Genomic DNA, 19,516 nt, shown 5'->3' with positions numbered 1-19,516 from the left:
TACTGAAGCAACTTCTAGCACTGAACAGAAAATCTTTCTGCTTTGTTGTTGCTCAACTTCTCATATTGGATTTTGTTGCAAAACAAACTCTATGAGTGGTGTGGAAAGCTGGACAGTTTAGCAAACATTAACAAGTGGGGTGAGAGAAATGGAGACTATGCTATGAATGCTACGAATGCCCACAGGAAGACAGGAAAACAAAAGTAGGTCCAGGAGTTCCAATATTTTATTTACAATTCTAATATTCACCAGCAGTTGAATCTCCTGCTTCAAAGGGTAAGCAATTAAAACAACAAACATTCATGTTCAGGTTTTTGTTCCGCTGTCTGCCTCGTAGTTACTAACAAACTAAGGGACACATCTGAAAATGTTGTTTGATAAATTAAGAAAAAGAAAAGAAAAAAAAAGGTATTGGTCCACTTAAGATCATAAACTCTGTAAATGCCTTATTTTTCTTCATTGCTGCTATTGATAATTTGACTTGAAAGAGATACAGACACGTGCCTCAGAAATAATACAGAGGAAGGAAAAGACTTCTCAACTTCAGTTATGCTTACTGTTGTTAAACATGTATGCCTGTGTGTGTGTGTATAGTTGGTAATGGACAAACCAAAAGTGTTAATGCTTGTGTATGTCTGTTTACCCTGTGAAGGAAGAGGATTTAGTACATTGTTTTCTAATATGTTTTAGTTTCCCCTCTTCAGTTCCCTCTCCCCAGTTGTTATTATTGCAACAATAATATTTAACAGTAGTTCCTTCTGAAGGACTCAGCTGACAACATCTTCAAGGAGATCCTTTGTGTCAGCACAGAAATCTCTCCTGCCAGAACAGTGGCCACAGAATTCGTAGCAAAACTAATCATCTGCACAGCCTGATGGAAGGAATGGAAAACTGGTAAGCCAAGCAAAAAGGAAAGATGGAAAATAACATGCTGAGAGATACTGTAATGGATCAGCAGTGCAGGAGCCTTAGATAAACAGAGTTGTAAGCTGTCATTGAATGAAACCAGTGCAGCAAAACCACCCACATGGAATACCTGCCAACCTCCATTTCCAATGTCACTGGTAACTTTAAAGAGAAAATTAAATGGATTTGCAAAAGTGCCAGAATGCAAGGATGACTTGCAGGATCCACAGGCAGCTAATCAGCTGTGGTTTGCCAATGTTTGCTCCAAATCTGAGCCCATTGAAATGAACGTCAAAGCTCTAATTGAATCCAGGCTTAGGCACTGATACTGTAGGACACTGTGCTAAGCAAAGTGAAACCAAACATGGTTTGAAAAGTGGAGGTAGTTTACAGCCTTTAAAAAACATACTTGCTGCAGGTTGCTCTACAAGGTTCAGATAATGGATACCTTTTCTGGTCAGTCAGGGTGTACAAGTCGTAAGACCCCTTTGCATAGCGATCAACTCTGACCACCTGTAACTTCTGTACTCTGCTGTGTGAGACATGCTTAGTGGTAACTGCTGAAAGAACACGAAGCCCTGCTCACAGCACTTTGGATAGCGTGAGGAATTACTACCTGAATGACAAAACTGTCATTTAATACTAAAACAAAAACAACAAAAAAAACTACTAACTGGATGGACCTAGGCACCTATTCCTTTGGATTCATTTCACTTAATGGAGTCACCAATACCTGTTTCTTCTTAGCAAATTAAAAAGGTTTAATAGCAAAATTATTTATTTTCCCTTTCTCGTGCTCAGAAAAACTAGATACCATTCACTTAAAGCCCTAAACAAGCACACTTATTAGGCAGAATGTATCATCTGTGCTCTGGCTAAACTGGCCTGAAATTTAAAGCCTATATCAAAAACAGAGAGGGGAGAAAAAGCAAAGAGGAAAGTGACAGCTGTGGATGTCCAGGAAGTGCATTCATTGTCAGACCCATCCCTGTAGTTCCTTCTTTAATACTTCCTTCTTGGACACAGCAGCCAGATGAGCAAGTGAGGTCTGTTATATGCAGCTCTATAGTTAAACATGCTACTACAGGAGTCTGCCCTTTTTTTGGGGGGTTCTTTGTTTGTTTGTTTTGATAGAATAACAAGACACAACAACTACAAGAGAAAATCACAACAGAAACTGTTCTTGGTAAAGTCTTATGTGAGCTGTAATTTATGTTATTATTCATTTTGGATGCTATTAAAACTGTCATGAGAAACAGCATCAAGTTGTCTTTTATTGTATAGACTCTTCAGATTGGTACAGCAAAAGGAAACACAATTCATATATGAACATGACTGTATTATTATTGTGTAAATACCAAAAGAGGTCCTTAACATCAGCACGGCTACACAGCAGCAAGACAAGGAAAGAGAAAGATGGCACCCTCTATTCCGTATGAATTTCAGCACTAGATATCAAAATCAGACATCTGTGTTAACCTGAAGCAGGCTTTAAATGCTGGACAAGTCAGCCGATGGCTGGCTGGGGCAAGAAATGACGCTCTACATCGTCTATTCGGTTTGTAGTTGAGTTAATATCTCGCAAACGTTAGTATGGAACCTAGCGAGACAACGCATTCACAGGCAGCGCACACTGCTGGGATGCGGCGTGCCGAGCGCTGCAGCTGTGACCGCTCGCTACAATCCGACCAGCATAGGCTAAAGACGGGAAAACTGACGTGACCATTGACAGAAAACAAACAGCCCTTGGGTGATGAACGCGTTTATTGCGCAAGTTACCAGACTCCTCAAATTCACTTAACGTCTCTCTTTCTCTCCTTAAAGGGAGCACCAGACGGAGCCGTGTCTCAGCAGCGGGCGGCCCCCTACAGCCGCGCACCGCCCGACCGAACCGCCCCCGCACGGAGGGGCGCGCAGCTCCCGGCCCGCACCGCCGCACAGAGAACCCCTCCTCCGCTCGCCGCCCTCGCACGGCCCCAACCCCGCGGGCCGCCCCGGCAGGTTAATCCCCTCCGGCCCCTCCCACGGCGTCCCTCGGGCCTACAGAGCGCCCTCCCCATCCCCCCCCCACACCTCACCGTGAAGGGGATGTCCTCGACGCTGCCCACCGAGTAGCAGTTATCCCCGGGGTTGACGGCTCCGGTGAGCACCTGGTGGAGATGCATCGCGGCCGCTCGCCCGGGGGCGAGAAAACGACACCCGGATGGCGCCGCGCTCCCGCACGGGCCCGGGCCCTGCCCGCCGCCACCGCTGCGAGCGCGCGCGCGCGAGAGGGAATCGGGAAAGGCGGGGGGGGGCAGGGAGAGGCGGCGCACGCGCCAGGCAGCGCTCGGATCAGGTGAGGCGCGCGCAGGAGCACGAGCGGCAGCCGTTGGGACGGCCCTGATGCGCGCGCCCGAGGGCGGATGGATCGGAGCTGGGGGGGGGAGGCGCGGGAACCTGCGTGTGGGGCACCTGAATGCGGAACGTGCTCCGCGCCCGCCTTCGGGTGAGGATGCAGCAGGGCGCCTCGTGGCCGCAGGAGGGAGGGAGAGCGGGGCTGCTCTGCACTGCGCCGCTTCAGGTGCGGGCGGTGCGAGGGAAACTCCTCGCCACGTCGGTGAGCCGCGAGGACCGCTGTGTGCTGGTTAGAAGCGGATGTTCCTGCCTCGTGAACATCCATTTGTGGTGAGAACACTATTAACGGTCGGTGGTCAAACTACTACACGAGGTGCGCGGGCTGCCTCGCGTTGGAAACATGGTTGCAACCTCAGTTGGAGTACCGCGAGGCTATTGTGTGTGTGGGAGCTGCACGGCACCGGAACCTGGTAAATGTGTCTGTCTCAGAGGTGTGAGAAAGGCTGAGTGTTGGTTGTGGGGGTTCCAAATTGCTGTGGGAATAAAGGTACTCTGTATGCAGCGTCCCGTCATATATGGAACATCCTTTGATGTTTGGCACTCTGTGGGTACGGTTCTCCTGCAGTTGTGCTGGTGGCGATGGCAAGCACAAAGCTCAGCCTGAGTCGATGGCGGTTTTGCCACAGCGAGGACTGCGTGGTTCATCTCGCCTTATGCTGCATCCTGAAATCACGTGTTGTACTGAATAAATGAGCTTGTGCAGAATGCCGAGGTAAAGAGTGGCTGGGTACTGGAACAGGAGGTGGTGGAGGCGCCATCCGTGGAGGCGTTCAAGAATCATTTAGATGTTGTACTGAGGGATGTGGTTGAGTAAAGAAATGCTGGTGGTAAGGGGACTAGATGGGCTTGGAGGTCTTTTCCAACCGTGGTGATTCCCTGATTCTGTCAAGTTATCTTTCAGTGGAAAATAAACACTCATAAGGTTCGATCTATTCCCACGTTAGTTAATGGCAATCCCTTTCCAAAAGGAATGGTGTCAAACTGGGATGAAACAGAGAGAAAGCCATTTTAATCTTCACAGGTTACACATGCAGCTACTATGGGATGCTTCCACTGACACGATTCCATAAAGCTTCTGACTGATCTTCCACACACAACGTATGCTCACTTACAACTTACCTTTATGAATGCAGCAGGACTTAAAGGCAAAATCAGTGTATTTCTGGAAACCCATGGAACTCAATCCAACTAATAGCAGAAAAAATATGTAGCTATTGAACAGTTAGCTAGCAGAGGTAGCCATGATACTAAATGGTATGGGAGAACAGTATGATCTTAAGGAAAGCATTGTCCTCTCCCATGTGTAGGAAACCCATCTGATTTTTTTGGCGTGGAGTCTTAAGTGAAAGCACAGTACCTACAGGATCACTTCAATCTTCCTAGGTGACAGATATAATTGGTGGGAGTTTGGTTTTCAGCCCAGTCTTCTGCTACCAAGCCAGAATAACAGTACAAGTAACTTCTGGCCATGCCAACTGTAAGAAGGACTTGTATCTTGTTTGGGTTGTTGAGCAACTTTTTAGTGTCTGACTTACATGGTTCTCTAATTCCACTGGGACTTTGTTCTGGGACAGATAACACGTGTTACTCTGAAGCAGGTAAGATTCCTCTTTAAAGTGAAAATAACACCAGATTAAGGCTTTCCTAGTAAAATACTGTATTTGTGGTTGTGGGAACCTATAGATATGACCATGACATATGGTCAGCTCTGTGTGCAGACCCTTTAGCAAGAACTGTTCTGAAGTACATGCAGATAAGGCCTTCACATTCTTTCTGAAAACAAGTGTTTCCATTTGAGTTTTGCTGACAAATCAAGTTTTATTTACCTTTGTTGATTCATCCTTTTTTATGACTTAAATCCATCATATTGAAGTAGTTTTCAGTGCGTATAGCAGTGATCATTATGCACAAGAGAACAAAGCAGTCTTTTTTCTTCCCTTCTACTCCTTCTCACTGAGAAATTAGAATATATTAAAAAAAACCACAAAACATAGAGGCCTTCATTCTATTTTTTTTTCTTGTTTTTCTTCTTTTTTTTTTTCCCTTCTTTCTAGCTTGCTGCTTTGTTCAATTACTTTTTCTTAGGGTTACAGAGAAAGGTGTCTTCAATACTTCTGCTGTAATCTGCTTGTCCAGGAATTCCCTGTTTTGTCTGGAATTTATTGGAGTTGTAGGAGAAGAAGCCGTGCTACTGCAGGAGAGCACAAGTGTACCAAAAGTCCATTTAATTCCTGCTAATACTCCACAGTTGGTGCGGCATCTTAGGTGGAGATCAAAGCATGTGTTAGGAATGTGGAGGTTACTTTAACTCCTGGTTACGTCTAGCAAGGTGGATTAGATGACCTCTGAAGACTTTGCATTGTATATGAGGATGACTGTTTATCTGTTTTCTGGTTTCCCAAACTACACAGGAAAAATAAATGTGTAAGTATTCAAATGTTGGGATTCTCAACTTCCTTTCTGCTTTTCCAAAAGGAGTGAGAGGGGAGCGAATGAAAGATCCCAATTTAGAAAACAGGAATAGAATAAACAGGAAAAGAATTACACAGAAGCTGTGGAGAAATGACTTATTTCCATTTGTTGTAGGAAAGGATATTTTCACTTAGCAAAAGAAGATGGTATATGACTAATCAGAAGAATATATGTTTTGATAAGGAAACAAAACAGAAGTAAACCAAACCAACAGAAAGCTTTTCTTCTGGGTTTGCTTACTGTGCATAGTGGAAGAATGAGAGTAATCCCACCTTTCTGCAAAAGGTGATGTGTTTTATGGGAAGGTTACGTGTCTAAAAGGCTACTATGGAATCTGCACAGGAAGAAATCCTAAAGGGTGTATGAAAGGAACATGCCGAGTACAGGAATAAAACCTAGTATGTTAAGAGATTATGCAAGGTAAATAGCTCTACTGGACTGCCTTTATTGCAAAGGTGAAGTGCTGCATGATAGCCTTGATATCTTTAAATGTGAAGAACACACCCTATCTGCACTACTCAGTCAGTTTTCTGTGCTGCTGAAGGCCTCTACCTGTTCAGAAGAGACAGAATGTTTCGGCGCTGTGATTTTATGATTCTGTGAATGTTTTCATCGTGATTTGTGATGACTGCCTCAAACCTTCATAGTGCTCTTGAAAAAAGCAGTCTTTTTCCCTGGGGGAAAATTACTTGTCTGTTGCTTTTTTTATTATTTTTTATTTTTTTCTCTAGAACAAAAATTCAGCTGTTAACGTCACTTGGATAAAAAAGTGCACTTCAACCCACAATATGTAACACTTGCTATGAGTCTCTAAACCAGGATGTGTTTTTGTTGCTGTGTCATTGTTATTACTGATGGAACAAGATTACCTCCTTAAGAATCTTCATTTGTGAACTGTTGCTCACTGTGTGTTTTTGAAGAAGACATAAATCTGTGCAGGGTGGTCACTTTAATACTCCTGAAAACACCCAGTTACAACACAGTTGTTACTTGGTTACTTTTAAAAGATCATTTTTTTCTGGAAATCCAAAGCCTTCCTCCAGGGTGCCAAAGTGCTGAAATGCTCTCTGCAGTAGTTGGGTGTCTAAACACATCCCCCAGTGTAGGCCATTCCTTTCCTGGATTCACCAACACTTTCATTTTAAAGAATGAAGCTGAGTGAAGTAAAAATCAGTGGCACCAAGAGCTGCACCAAAATTGTAATATTTCAAGGATTCTTTAAATCACAACAAGAAACTCGTGGTGGGAAAGAGCTGGTGATCAAAAAGTGTAATCCAATTGAGTTGTGGAGTAGGGAGAAGGATGTATATTTGAAAGAGCACAGAGGCTTTGAGGAACTTAGTTTAAAGGTGCTGACTCATTCTGTGTCCGAGGCAGGTGATCTCTAGGAGTGCTCAGCCTTAATATCCTCCAGAAGGTTCAAGGCTTGTCTTCCCAGTCTGTCTAATCATGATGCCAGCTCCACATGGGTGGAATTTTGGAGGACATTTGGGTGGGATTGGATTTTTCCAAGAACCAGTGAGGAGTTTATTTTTCTGCTGTAAATACCTAAATGCTCAGAAAGCAGAGACAGCATTAATGTGAATTAATCTGAGCAGTGATATGCAGCTTGACGCTGGACATGAACGATATGAGATTAAGTAGCTCCATTGGATGAGGTGGTTCTTTGTGCTCTCTCCTGGATGCTTCTGCGATAGAAGAATTTAGAGAAATTTTTAGTGGATAAATGTTTGGAATCATTTCCTGTGAATCTAAACATTAACGTACAGAAGGAGGCTCTGCTTTCATGTAAATATTTTTCATCAGATGGCAGAATGATGCTTTGTACTTATGCTTTTTTTGATCACGTTTATCTGGCTTTTCTATACATTTCCCAAGCACCTGGAAAATGGGATTAAATGCAGATGCATTCAGTGGAGGGATTCTGAGTACATGTTTTCTTTCACTTTAAATGATGATTCAGTAGAATGACAAATAATTTATTGTCAAGAGCATACAAATGACTTTCCTGAGACACGAGCAAGTGTTCTGTATCAGGCCGAGTATTTTGAAGGCAGTGGAGGTATATTATATGACAGACGTTCTGGCAGTTTCCCCAGTCATCTTTTTAAAAATCAAACAAAACCTCACATTTGTATTTTCTTAGGAAGGATGAAACCAAACTAAGTTGCATTGTCCCACTGTAAGGATTTCAGTTCTGTGTCTCTCAAAGGCAGATGTTTCTGTCAAGCTGTTAAAGAAAAGTGCAGCACGTGGTTATTTACAATACAGGCTCACATCCAGGACACCAGAACAAGTTTCCTAATATGAACTTCAGGTGACAGTTTTCAGACATGGGCCATATCTTCAACACCAACAATACTAAGTACAGGAATGATTCTGCAGTGGGGGTTAAGGAAGACTTGAATTGGAAGCCCTTCTGAAGAATGTATGCTAGAACTCTTTAGACTTGTATTTCAGATGTTCATTCTTAGTTAGGTGTGGTTTGGCTTCTTGGTAGTTCTTCTGCTGTGTATTTTTTCAAATTTGGTGTTTGTTATCACTAATACCTCCTAGCTTTATAAGAAAACTGTTATTCTTCCAGTAAGAATGAGAATCTTTAAGGGATTCACTTTTTTTTTTCCTATTTTTGTTTTGATTTCTTCTCGGTACCCTTCTTGAATTTTGCTAACACTTGTCTATGGTTTTTAAAGTAACATAAACATCTACATTTTGCTTACAGTGTCAGTCTGCCTAATTCATTTTCTACGTGTATCTGAATGTATCTTAAAGCAACAGATTCTCAGACACAGTGGCTTTTGGTAAGACCTTGAGCCTACTGTAATATTATCTCCATTTCAAATTACTGTGATGCAAGCTTTTAAGTTGCAAGCATAAACAACCAAGCTCTTAACTTTATAGCTGTTGCTTTTACTTCCTTTGAACTGCAGATGAATGTAAAATATGAAATTATTTGTTTAGCTGTTGAAAGCCAGTATGGACATCTTCTATGCTTTCAACATTTAAAACATTACGCACTATCTAGTTACAGTCATGTTAGCATTGAATGAAGGAGTGGGAACACTGCATATAGTTTAATTTTTGTTCTTCATGTGTATATTAGGAACAATTCATGTAGAGTATCTAACTATGTTTTTCAAACCACTCCAGAAGAATTTACCAGTTTCTTGACTATTCAGGAAATACATCATGAAAAGAGATGTGTAAACTGATATGTGGACTAGTCCATTGTGCAGCAATTCATGGGTCACTGTAATTGATCTGTATGCAAGCTGCTGGGGTTTAATTTGGTTTGGTAATTCTTGGAGAGTTTAACCATTAACTCTTTCATGCTCAAGTCAGTAGCATAAATGCTGTGACCTTGTTGATGCTGAAGTTCTGAACCACTGCTAATTAACTCAGTGGCATTTTCTTGTGTTGAGAGGAACAGCACTATGTGCCGATGTATATATACATATGTAAGGGAAACTGTTGATCACAGTCTGAACCTCTGATTAACCATCTGAAGCAAATGATGAGTCAGCTGTGGGAACACAGGTGAAGGTAATTCAGCTGTGCTCCAAGAAGGGGAGCTTGACTCCACTTTTCCTAGATCCCATTTAAGGGCTGACCACCATTAAGGTAGCATCTCTTTCTGGAGATTGCTCCTTTGTGGGCGTTTTGTGGTGAGCCTCAACAACGTTGGTGAGCATCCATCTCAACTGAAAGCCTCAGCACTGGTGAGTCTTTTCTTAGATACCCTCTGGCTATCCATTTATTCTGTAATTACAACTATGTGCTTGTATTATTCCAACTATACTTTATATATATAGGGTGTGACTTAGGCAATACAAATGTGTTTGCTGTGGGTAGTTTTGGGATCACAAATATTTTGTTAGCTTCATGCGTTCCTAGTAAGCCTGCTAGGACAGTTATGAACCATTTGAAACACAGTAAATCAATATCCTTTCTTACAAACTTTACTCTGAGGCATCTCTTATGATGAAATTTCTATTTGAAACTTGAGGGACTTTTGTCTAATTAACTTTTCAAAAGATAGTGATATAGAATTGAGCATCTATTTATTTATAACTGGGACAGTACAATAGTCTGATTTTCTCCCCCCTGTCAATCAGAGTAAAGAGCTGAGAAGCTGAAATTTCCTGAGAAATTAAGTGTTGAAAATAATTTTAAGGCTGCTTTCTCCCACCCCTCTCTTGTCTTCTCCCAATGCTTCAATGCTTTCTGTCCAGAAGAGGCAAACAACTGATATGTTTATCTAAATGCAAACTAAATTAATTGGAATCAGTTGCACTAAATGTTATTCATCTGTTCTTATCCATTCTTATCCATCCTTAGTGAATTGCACTTCAGGAAGTGGAAAGCAACAGTAAGGCCATTGAACAGTCTTTCAGTGAGTTAAATCTGAGTTACTGGTGTCTTCTTAATGATTATATTTTATTTAGAATAAAGAAACATTGTAGTTGCACAGAATCCTGTGTCCGACGTCAAGTCCAAATTGCCTCACTAGGAAAGGGAGTAACTATTAAGTATGAGTTTGGTGTCTGATCCAGTGATTCCTGATGACTGGGACTTCTAGATGTTTGGGTTTTTTTTTTCTGTTTAAGTGCCAGTAGCTAAAATTGCAAGTGGGTAGTTTACTTTGAGCTCTTAGAGACTCAAACAGAGAAATTAATGGGGGTTCTGACTTTCTTTGCTCTTTAATCACAGTGAACCTGCAAGATCTTTAGTTTATTAGCTATTGAGCTTGCAGTTGAAGTTGGTTTTGTCTTGTATTGTTTCTATGATTTGTAGTTTTCTTTGTACTGAAAAGCCACGTGTAGCTGAAATGCTAAGTCACAGCTTGAACCTGTGATTGAGCACCTGATGGGAAGGCAGGGCAAACCAAGGGGAGCTCAAGGTGCACGTAATGCAATGCACCTGAGTGACTGGAGGGGGTGCAGCCAGGATCCACCCCTTTCCAAACCTATTTTAAGAGTTGGCAGTGAAAGCAAGGCCATCTTGCTGGAGATCCCTCTGTGCTGGAGACCTTCTGAAGGTATGCTGTTGCTTTTCCTTATTTCTATGCCCTCTACTGTTGCATTTGAGCAAATCCTCACTTGTTGCAGCCTGGGATCCTGCTGCTCTGCTGTCGTGCTTGCTATCACGTTACACCATGCAACCAAAATCTGTGTGTGCTTTTTGCCTGACCCTGCTTAGTTGTAGGGTATTTTGTTGCTATCCAAATCTCTTCTTCAGTAAGGTAGAAATTCATCTATTTGTCTTTCTGTGGTTGTGGGAGTTAGTGAATCATAACTGCAGTAGAGTTCAGTGGAGATTGCTTGCTTTCACAACTGTTCATAATTTTCTTTCCATAGAAGAACATTTGCAATTTTTTTATTTTTTTGCAGTAATACATAAAGAACTTTATGAATAAATAAGGTATATATGCTACATGTTTGCAAATGAGCTATGTGCCTTGGCATCTAAGGCACGTACCTCAAGAGAAAAGTGCTAGTTCTGTATTCAGTTGCTGAAATAAATCTTGCATCATGTAAGGTTTCTTAGAGGAAAGTTCAAGGTTGGTGTGTATGATCTGTCAGTCTCCATGGACTAGAGCTTTAAACTGGTGCCTGAGGTTCTTCTGCTGGAATTGCATTACTTGTAGGAAATAATAGAAAGCAAGTTACTGCTGACAATAAGCTAAATATAGATCCCAGGAGATTATAAATGTAACAGCTCAGTTCCATACACCTCCTATCTCCTATATATGATGTCTGCATGGTTTTTGTTTTAACTGTGGAGATTCACAGGGCAGGCACACTTAAGGACTGTTGGTTGCCAAGCCAACATACTGGTAAGGAACCTGTGGAATTTGCCTCAGTCTTCAAAACTGGTCTGCACAATGCTAGAGAAAAATGTTAAAATGAAATTTGCTTGGATCCTTGTGTAGAGTTGAGAATTTCTATGATTATTTTGGGGTGTGAACTGTGTATTCTGATCTTGCAGACAATTCTGAGATGGTAATAAAGATGTGTGCATATGAAAAACATCATCCTGATTCCTGCAACCACAAACAGGAAATGAGAAATGAACTGATTGCTAGCCATGATAAGTCATACTGTGCAAGGTGTTCTCTGGTAGTGCATTCTGACTATCCAGTCACACACCTTAATTCCAGCTGAGATAAAAGGCAAAACTTGGGCCTAACTAAACCAATAGTTTTGACTGGTGGCACGATGGGAAGAGTATTCCAGGTTTTCTTTAATTTGTGTGTGTCTTTGGTGTTTTGTTATTATTTATTAGCTTGTTCTACCCCCTACTGTGTTTTCTGCTGTTCTGTCTTTTTTTTTCCCTCCTCCATTTTGCCACTATCTTGAACTCCCTCTCAGATTAATGAAAGCAGAAGTCCCTTAAGAATATTAGGGAAATTCATGGCAGGGTAGGGATGGAAACTTTAATTAGGCTTCCACTGATGGAAGGGCTTCAGTGAGAGCCTGAGTTCTGTCTCATTTGGCACAGGAGGAAAACTGACTTTCTTACCTTTGGATAGAGAAGGCAAAGGCAGTATTAAAGAGAGTGCTGATGTCACAGGGAACAATGTGGCAGGCTTCATTTCATCCACTGGTTAAGTAACAGCTTATGCCTTGGTACAAACCTTCTAGTACTACCACGTGGAAGTGGTGGCTGGTTTCTTAACCTGTTATGGCTTTACTTTCAGTTAAGTTAGAATGGTTAAATTGGTGTTGTCTGCTTTTGCCTGAGAATTAGAGGGAAACAGTAATTTTGTAATCACAGGGGCGTGGTGAGGAAACAAGCTGTTCAGCTGATCTTTGTGCAATACAAGAAGCTAGTAGTGAGCACTCTTTCCCATTGGCTTGAGTGGTATGTGCCATACACCAGAACAGCAATGCATGTGTGTATTTTGAGGGTGTGCAAGGGAATAAATGAGTTAAATGTCAGTGATATTTGCCAGCAGCGTGATATGGAAATGCTGCCCACTGCATCACAGAGATCTGCTACCATCTGTTCACAAAGGTTTGCTGTGTTAAGAGGAGCAGAAAATTGTATAATTTTCCGTATGTTAAACTAGTGGCAAAACTTGCGTTTTTTCTCTCCACAGATATTTATTTCTTCTGAAATCTAAGTCAAGTCTCTTTGTTTTTAATATTCAGAGATTTCCATGGGTGTAAGGCTCCTTTACATAAGTTTGCAAACGCTATTTTTCCCCTATATCTGATCAAAATTGTCTTTTTTCTTTTATTTGCTACTGTGGCAAATATAAAAACTCAGTAATTAATGTAGTAGGACAAACAGTCTGTTATTTGGATCATGTGGTATTTTTTGTATCTTACTTATAACAGGTGATCCCAAAAGGATCGATTTCATGATGAACGTGTAGTTCTCAGAGCGCATATATTTTGATTTGCAGAGTTCAGCAGATCAAGTAAAATAGTTGCAATTGCTGCTGTGTTTGTTGCTGATGGTTATTTGCCATCACTCTTGGCCAAATAACCTGTTCAAAACAGAACTGTTTTAACACTGACTGTTATAGGATTATAGCCAACAAAAGCTATGCATTGGCCCATCTGTATAGGCCTCAGGTTACCAGCCTTTGGTATCTGATAGTAAATGTTAAGGTCAGCTGGTCTTAAATAGTAGTTTTTACTAAGGGGACCAGCAGTGTAATAGTATGTGTGAGCAGGGCCATATATTCAATATCATATATACCAGTTTTCCCATCTGGAACTATGTCTTTGGGCAGCTGTGCCACAGTGCTGAACCTTGCTGGAAGATCTGAAGTACAATGTATTGTGTCTATAAACTGTATTCTGATATTCAAGCACTCTCCAGCTTTCTGTCCCAGCAACTCACTGGGACATGTTAACCTGTTCCAGTGTCACCAGCTTTCACTTGGCCAAAGAATCTGTCGCTTTTGCCGATAGACGCTTGGGATGGGATAGTGATGGGAACAGTAGCTGCTGTCTCTTCTGCCTCTCCTCATTGGAAATCCCCAGAGCAGGAGATATCCAGGCTTGAATTTCTTGTTCCCAATTGCTATGAGCCAATAGCAACAGCATAGAGATGTGCTGGGATGCTGCAAGTAGTGGGTTAGATCAGCATTGAATTTGTTCTGCTTTGTGTCAAAGATCCAAAGTAACCTTGGCAGACTCAAGTGCAGCCAAGTGCTTGCCATTTGTTTCTTGAACAGGGCTCAGTGCCAGCACAAAGATTAATTATTCCCATTATGTATTGATCCTTAAAATGGGAAAAATAAATAAATTAAAAAATTGACTTTGGAAAGGAGAGGTATTGTGTGTTACAATTGGCTGGATTATTTGCTCCTGACATAATTAAGAAATGCAGTGGGTACGAACCAGGTACTTTGTAGTCTAGCTATACTGTCATTAATTATGATTTTAAAAGCTTAATTTGATGCTTGGGTGCTTCGACTTCTAGCACCATTGTGAGGTCTCCATCTGTGCAGTTGTCCTAATGATGTAAAGAATTCCATATGTAGAAACTGAAAGTAACAATTTTTCTAAGGGGGAAGACAAGTGACAGGATTTAGGCCTTTTGCTCTGTAGAGTTTAAATGCAGAAGTTATGTTGGTAACTGCACTTCACTGTAGTTAGGCTGACCTGGCTATATAATTTGTATTTTTTTTTTCCCCCACAGTAAAATAAATCTATACTGCATACAAACAATTGCCAGGGCATTTAAAAAAGAAATAAGTCTATAGCATGAGTCTTTTTTGAAACTTTGGTCTGTTTACTGCTTCATCTTTCAGAAAACAGCAGTTGAATGTTGCTGACTTTTTCTCTTGTTTCCAGCTGAGAGCAACTGAACAGATGGGAGTGGGAGATAAAAATGACAAGGCAGCACAGCCGGAGTGATTCTTTTTGTAAAAGATCTATTTATTTTAAGTTAGGAAGACAGCGTATTTAGTGCAGAAGAAGCAGTAAAGACATCGAGGGACCTTTTGAATATTGTTTGTCTTTGTGTCAAAACCTGCATTAGTTGTTCCCTGGATGTGGTAGGTGGGGGAAATAGTCTGCGCTACTATACATAGGAAGAGTTGTATCCTTTAGGTAATACCAATGCTAGCACTTCACAACTCTGCCAGATGGCCTTAGCTGTGAGAAAGTTCCGTGATTCATTTGGTAAAACGTTTGTCATGGCAGCTGATGTGCTTTGGAGTTGTTGGTCCTGCCAGCAGTAGTGACTACCATTGGTTTCAGCAGATGTGACTCTGGACACAAAGGGAATTTCCAGCATAGTTACTTTCACCAGTGAGGTGCAGTTGTAATTTTTTTTATCATTATTATTTTCTTTCTTTAGGTTAATTTTGGAGTTCAGTTGACCTTAAATTTGCTATTTAAAACAAAAACAAACAAAACAAACAAAAAACCAGAAGCACCTACCCAAAATATCAGAATGATTCACAAAGTTTTCCTTTAACTTGTGCTTGTCCTAACTTGATCAAGGGGGAAAATTAATTTTCACTTGCATTGTATTTTCTTCTCTGCTTATTGGAGTGTACAGTAAGAAGATCAGCACAGAGGTAGGATATTTAGTAGAAGAGTTAAAAAGAGGGGAGGAGGCTGGGAACAGTACTGCATTCCTATCTGTATGGAATATTCTTGGGAAAAGGAGTTTTCTGCAAAGTTATTTTCAGGTGATTTATGCTAGCCAAACTTTCAGCTGACTGACCTTAACATTTACTATTCATTTATATAACCTTGTTCTCAGCTATGTTACTCTTAAACATTTACTGTTTGGTTTCCAGTTTAGTGTCCCAAAGTGCAAATCTGTTCCTCTTTGCTTGTAATTAGTGAGTAGCAATACTATGAAATAGGTTAGAATAATTGCCAAAGGAATACTCTTAGCTGCCTTGGAAAGATGACTAAGCATTCTCAAAGGCCACATCACACGACACTTTCTGTTCTAGGAAGAACACATACTAGCAGAATGGATGCCTAGAGAGAGACAACAGAAGCCTTTCAGGCACTTCAGTAAGATTTTATAATATCTCCAGAGACATGAATGGTCACAAACCAACTCCCATCTCTCTCTGAAAAAGTAAATAATAACAAAAAAAAATGGAGTATCCAATTTACGTAGTCAAAAACACCTGTTTAGGAATAGTGCCTCCTGTAACTTTAGCTTGTCCTGGATTATGGGCAAATTGTTTCTCAGTCTTGGAAGTGAGATAAGATCTTCAGCTTCATTTCTTAGTTGAAATCAGACTTTGACATTTATTTTGCATTTCCAGAAGTGTGTGTGTTGTGGGGTCAGGGAATTTTGGTTATAAAACCACTTTTCTAATCACAAATCTTTCTCCTTGCTCTAATTATGAAAAGTGCAGTATGAAAGGGCCTTTGCCAAAGAGACACCTTGGACCCTGGTTCAAATCAATCATCAATTCAAATCAATCCTAGTCTGCTGTCTTCAAGAAGACTTGTGTGCTTGTGTCATTTAAGAATCATTTTCTATCTCATTAAAATGTCATTCCAATATATAATTCCTTAATGCATATGTATGCATTTATTCCTTTTAATAAGAATATAGAACATTATTAAACATCTAATTAGTAATAGGATAGGAAAAAATTGCAAGATAATTTTGCTTGCTTTATCTGTGTTTTATTTTGACTAGGTTACTTCTGTTGATGTTATTCTGTCAGGTTTCTTAGAGTAACATGGTGAATACTGAAGTTGCATAGTACAAGAGAGGGATGCACTAATAAATATATATCACGGTTATACTATGTATGATAGAGGTATAAAACATGCATTATCTACATATGATCCTTTAGATTTGCATGTCAGATGGTGTCTGATATTATAATTAGATGACAGAATAGTAGGGGAAATGGAAATTGTCATTCTGTTGTCCATTTATACTGTCCCTTGGACAGTATGAAGTTGTCACAAAGGGACGCCTTCGTTAAGTCAGGCATGCTGACTTTGGAATGTGATAGAAGTTGAACCACTGGTGATGATATAAATGTTTATACTGGGGTGCGATCCTATTAGCATAACACTTTTGTATTCCTTACCCTTAATGTATTATAGCAAGATTATGGAGAAGTAAAAAACAATTAAAAAAAACTGACAGAACAAAACCAAACCTTACTGGTTGTGAATAACAACCAGTACTCAAGAACCAAGGAAATGGGTAACACTCTCCTTCTAAACAACTATAAAATATCAAAGAAGAAAATAGTTTTACTGATAAGGAAAGAAAGTGCTTGAACCTGATTTGGTAGTTTAAAACTTAAAGCAATATTCTTATAGCTGGTACTTCCAATACAAAACTGAAAGAACTATAGAGAGCACCTAGAAATCTTCTTGCATACAGGAATGTTGTTTTCCTCTGTTGGAAACTGCATGCTTAGTAAAGTATATTTTGTCATGATTGATTGCTCGTGTACCTTTTGCTAAGAAGTAATTAGAAGAATGTCAGCTGAACACTTGGCACCCCTCTGGTGAAAGAATATCATTTTAATTCATTTCAGGCTGTGGTAAAGTGAGCATTACTTGTGGAAAGATAATTTACTAATGGCCAAAAGAAATGTTCTACAGAGGTTTGCCTTTACACCTCACTTAGAGAACAGCCATGTAATGTTAAAAAGGACCCTGAAACCTTCTTGTCAGTGCTGGATTTTGCTATCAATGATGGCAGTGATAACAAAGGATCTGATTGGTTTGTTTATTTTCCTCTGTGAATTTATTTTTTATTTATTTTCCCTCCACTGTTAGGAGCAAACTTACTTTTTTGTTCTGTTTGACACCAGTTAATTATGTTGGTCTGTTCTCAGAATAGCAGCAGAGAAGCAGCTCGTTACATGTTTTATTATTCAGTGGCAGGATTTCCTTGGTTGCTAGATTGAAATCTCTTTAGTTAGAGTTGAGTCAGGAATAGTACAGGATCTTGGAAAAGCACACAGAACTCGTGAGATTCTGTGCTCCTATTTATTATTCTGCTTAAATTTAGTGCTGGTCCTAAATATGTGGGTATTTTATGAAGGATTAGAACTCAAGTATTGTCCAATCGTACTGAAGCATTTCTGCCTCAAATATATGCAAATACTAGAACGTTGCTGACTTTGTAATGGAATGCTAGTGACACCCAGTGGCTATATTTGATTATATACATCACGAGGATTATTAGTCTTTTTTTCCCTTGTAAAACTGCACCTTGGAGAGACCGTGATAAAAACTACTTGTGGTCCATGTGCATTTTCTACATATGTAATCTCTGTATATTTTAGGATCACAAATTTAAACTACATTTACTAACTTTATCACATGCTTAATGACCGTGGGCAAAGTACACTTTCTGTGATGTAAAGAGTGTTCTTCTCCTTAAGCTTCATGGATTTGGTTTCAATTCCTCGTTTTTACATATACTTCATGAAATTGCAGTTCTTAATTACATTGTTGATCTGTAAGGTGGTACTATTAGTGCTCTCTTGCTTTTGAGGGTAAGTATATTAAAGCCCAGGGACAGTATTTATTTGTTTTTTGTAAGCAATGCCATGTCCAGGTACTTGAACTTAAGGATCTAAACTTTATTCTTCCTCACTGAGAAAGCAGAGTGCATCTTTCACCAACAGGAGATGATTTTGTGGAGAAACCTGTTGGCACAAAAAAAATCCTACTGCTGTTAGGGAAGACTATGAGACTCCCATCAGAGGCAGGAAGCTTACCAGGTATAGAAAGCTCAGCAGTTTTAGCTGCATTTTAGAAGGAAAGCTTAGCTAGGATGATTTATGAGCTTTTCATTGTCATCGTCTCTGTATGAATTTGTTCCAAACTTTTGTTGTGTTCATTTCTTAAAATGAAATCTCTAGATGTGTGCATTTTTTTATTTTTTTCCTGGTGGTGTGCTGTTCTCTTTTCAGCTGCTGCTGGGTGTATTCCATCATCTGAAAGAGCAGGACTGGACTGCACTCTGTTAGCGTTCTCAAGAGTTGGCATTGTTGCTAAGTGGCTGACTTTGAGTCTTGGGATGGGCAGCAAAATTAACTCCTGTAAACCTGAAAATACTTACTCAGCCATCAGGGTTCCTCAGAGGAACTCTTAACCATGAACACAGAGTCTGTTCTGCAGCTTGCTGTGATCTGACTCTGCTGGTCAAGATGGAGTAAGAAAAATAATGCAAGGAGTCAGATTCTTAATTGCTTGCAAAGCTGTGAACGTGGCCTGTACTTTCTAAACATCATGAAGAGCATTATGTACAGAGAGATGCAACAGCATCTGTTCCTATTAACTAAACAATTTAGCAATGCAAAATTAAAAAGATTAACTTATAGTTCTTTCTGAAGTCTGGTATGACTCATGTTATCAATACTGGCAGGAAGCCTTGTGGAGACTGGAAATAGGAAATGAAATCTTGAAGCAGGCTCCAGTTAACCCTCTTCTACGTATAAAATTCAGAGCATATATTAAGTTAGGCTATGAAGCTTTATGGACAGTCAGTCCTAAGCCTCCAAAAACTCATTATCTTAAGCCTGTTCTGTTTTGTCAGCTCTTCCTTCTGTAGATATGCAGTGCATTTTGTTGTGCTGCCTGATAAAGTCAGGCTGGTGTAAGTTGAACTTGTGAAGATGCATGTGTGTGTTTCAGTGTGACAGCATTAGTATACCTGTGGTGAGACACATCTCTTTTGCACTGACATGGCCTTAGGCTACTAGCTTTAACTTACAACTATGAGTTCTTTTACATGCAATAGGAATTTTAGTGGAAGCAATGGT

General features: G+C 40.3%; 2 protein-coding genes across 14 annotated transcripts in view; one reads left to right on the top strand and one right to left on the bottom strand.

Annotated features, from left to right (window-relative positions):
* The window catches only part of DMXL2 (Dmx like 2), a 45,370-nt gene extending 42,168 nt beyond the window's left edge, over positions 1–3,202 (bottom strand). For all 4 annotated transcript variants that reach the window (XM_072345103.1, XM_072345105.1, XM_072345104.1 and 1 more), the window contains exon 1: positions 2,985–3,202. In XM_072345103.1, coding sequence (XP_072201204.1) covers positions 2,985–3,071 — 87 coding nt within the window. In that variant the 5' untranslated portion in view covers positions 3,072–3,202. The remainder of the gene's footprint in view (positions 1–2,984) is intronic.
* Positions 3,203–3,206: 4 nt separating this feature from the next.
* The window catches only part of SEMA6D (semaphorin 6D), a 589,434-nt gene continuing 573,124 nt past the window's right edge, over positions 3,207–19,516 (top strand). For 6 of the 10 annotated variants that reach the window (XM_072345130.1, XM_072345125.1, XM_072345127.1 and 3 more), the window contains exon 1: positions 3,300–3,573. The gene's annotated coding sequence lies outside the window, so the exon portion shown is untranslated. Of the gene's footprint in view, positions 3,245–3,298; positions 3,574–19,516 lie in introns of those variants that run through there. The other 4 variants (XM_072345121.1, XM_072345119.1, XM_072345120.1 and 1 more) reach the window with 2 other exon arrangements.

Source organism: Excalfactoria chinensis, chromosome 10, assembly GCF_039878825.1.
Source record: "Excalfactoria chinensis isolate bCotChi1 chromosome 10, bCotChi1.hap2, whole genome shotgun sequence".
In the NCBI taxonomy this organism is placed as follows: domain Eukaryota; kingdom Metazoa; phylum Chordata; class Aves; order Galliformes; family Phasianidae; genus Excalfactoria; species Excalfactoria chinensis.
The sequence above is the reverse complement of the archived record's forward strand: the minus strand, read 5'-3'. Positions and strand labels throughout refer to the sequence as shown.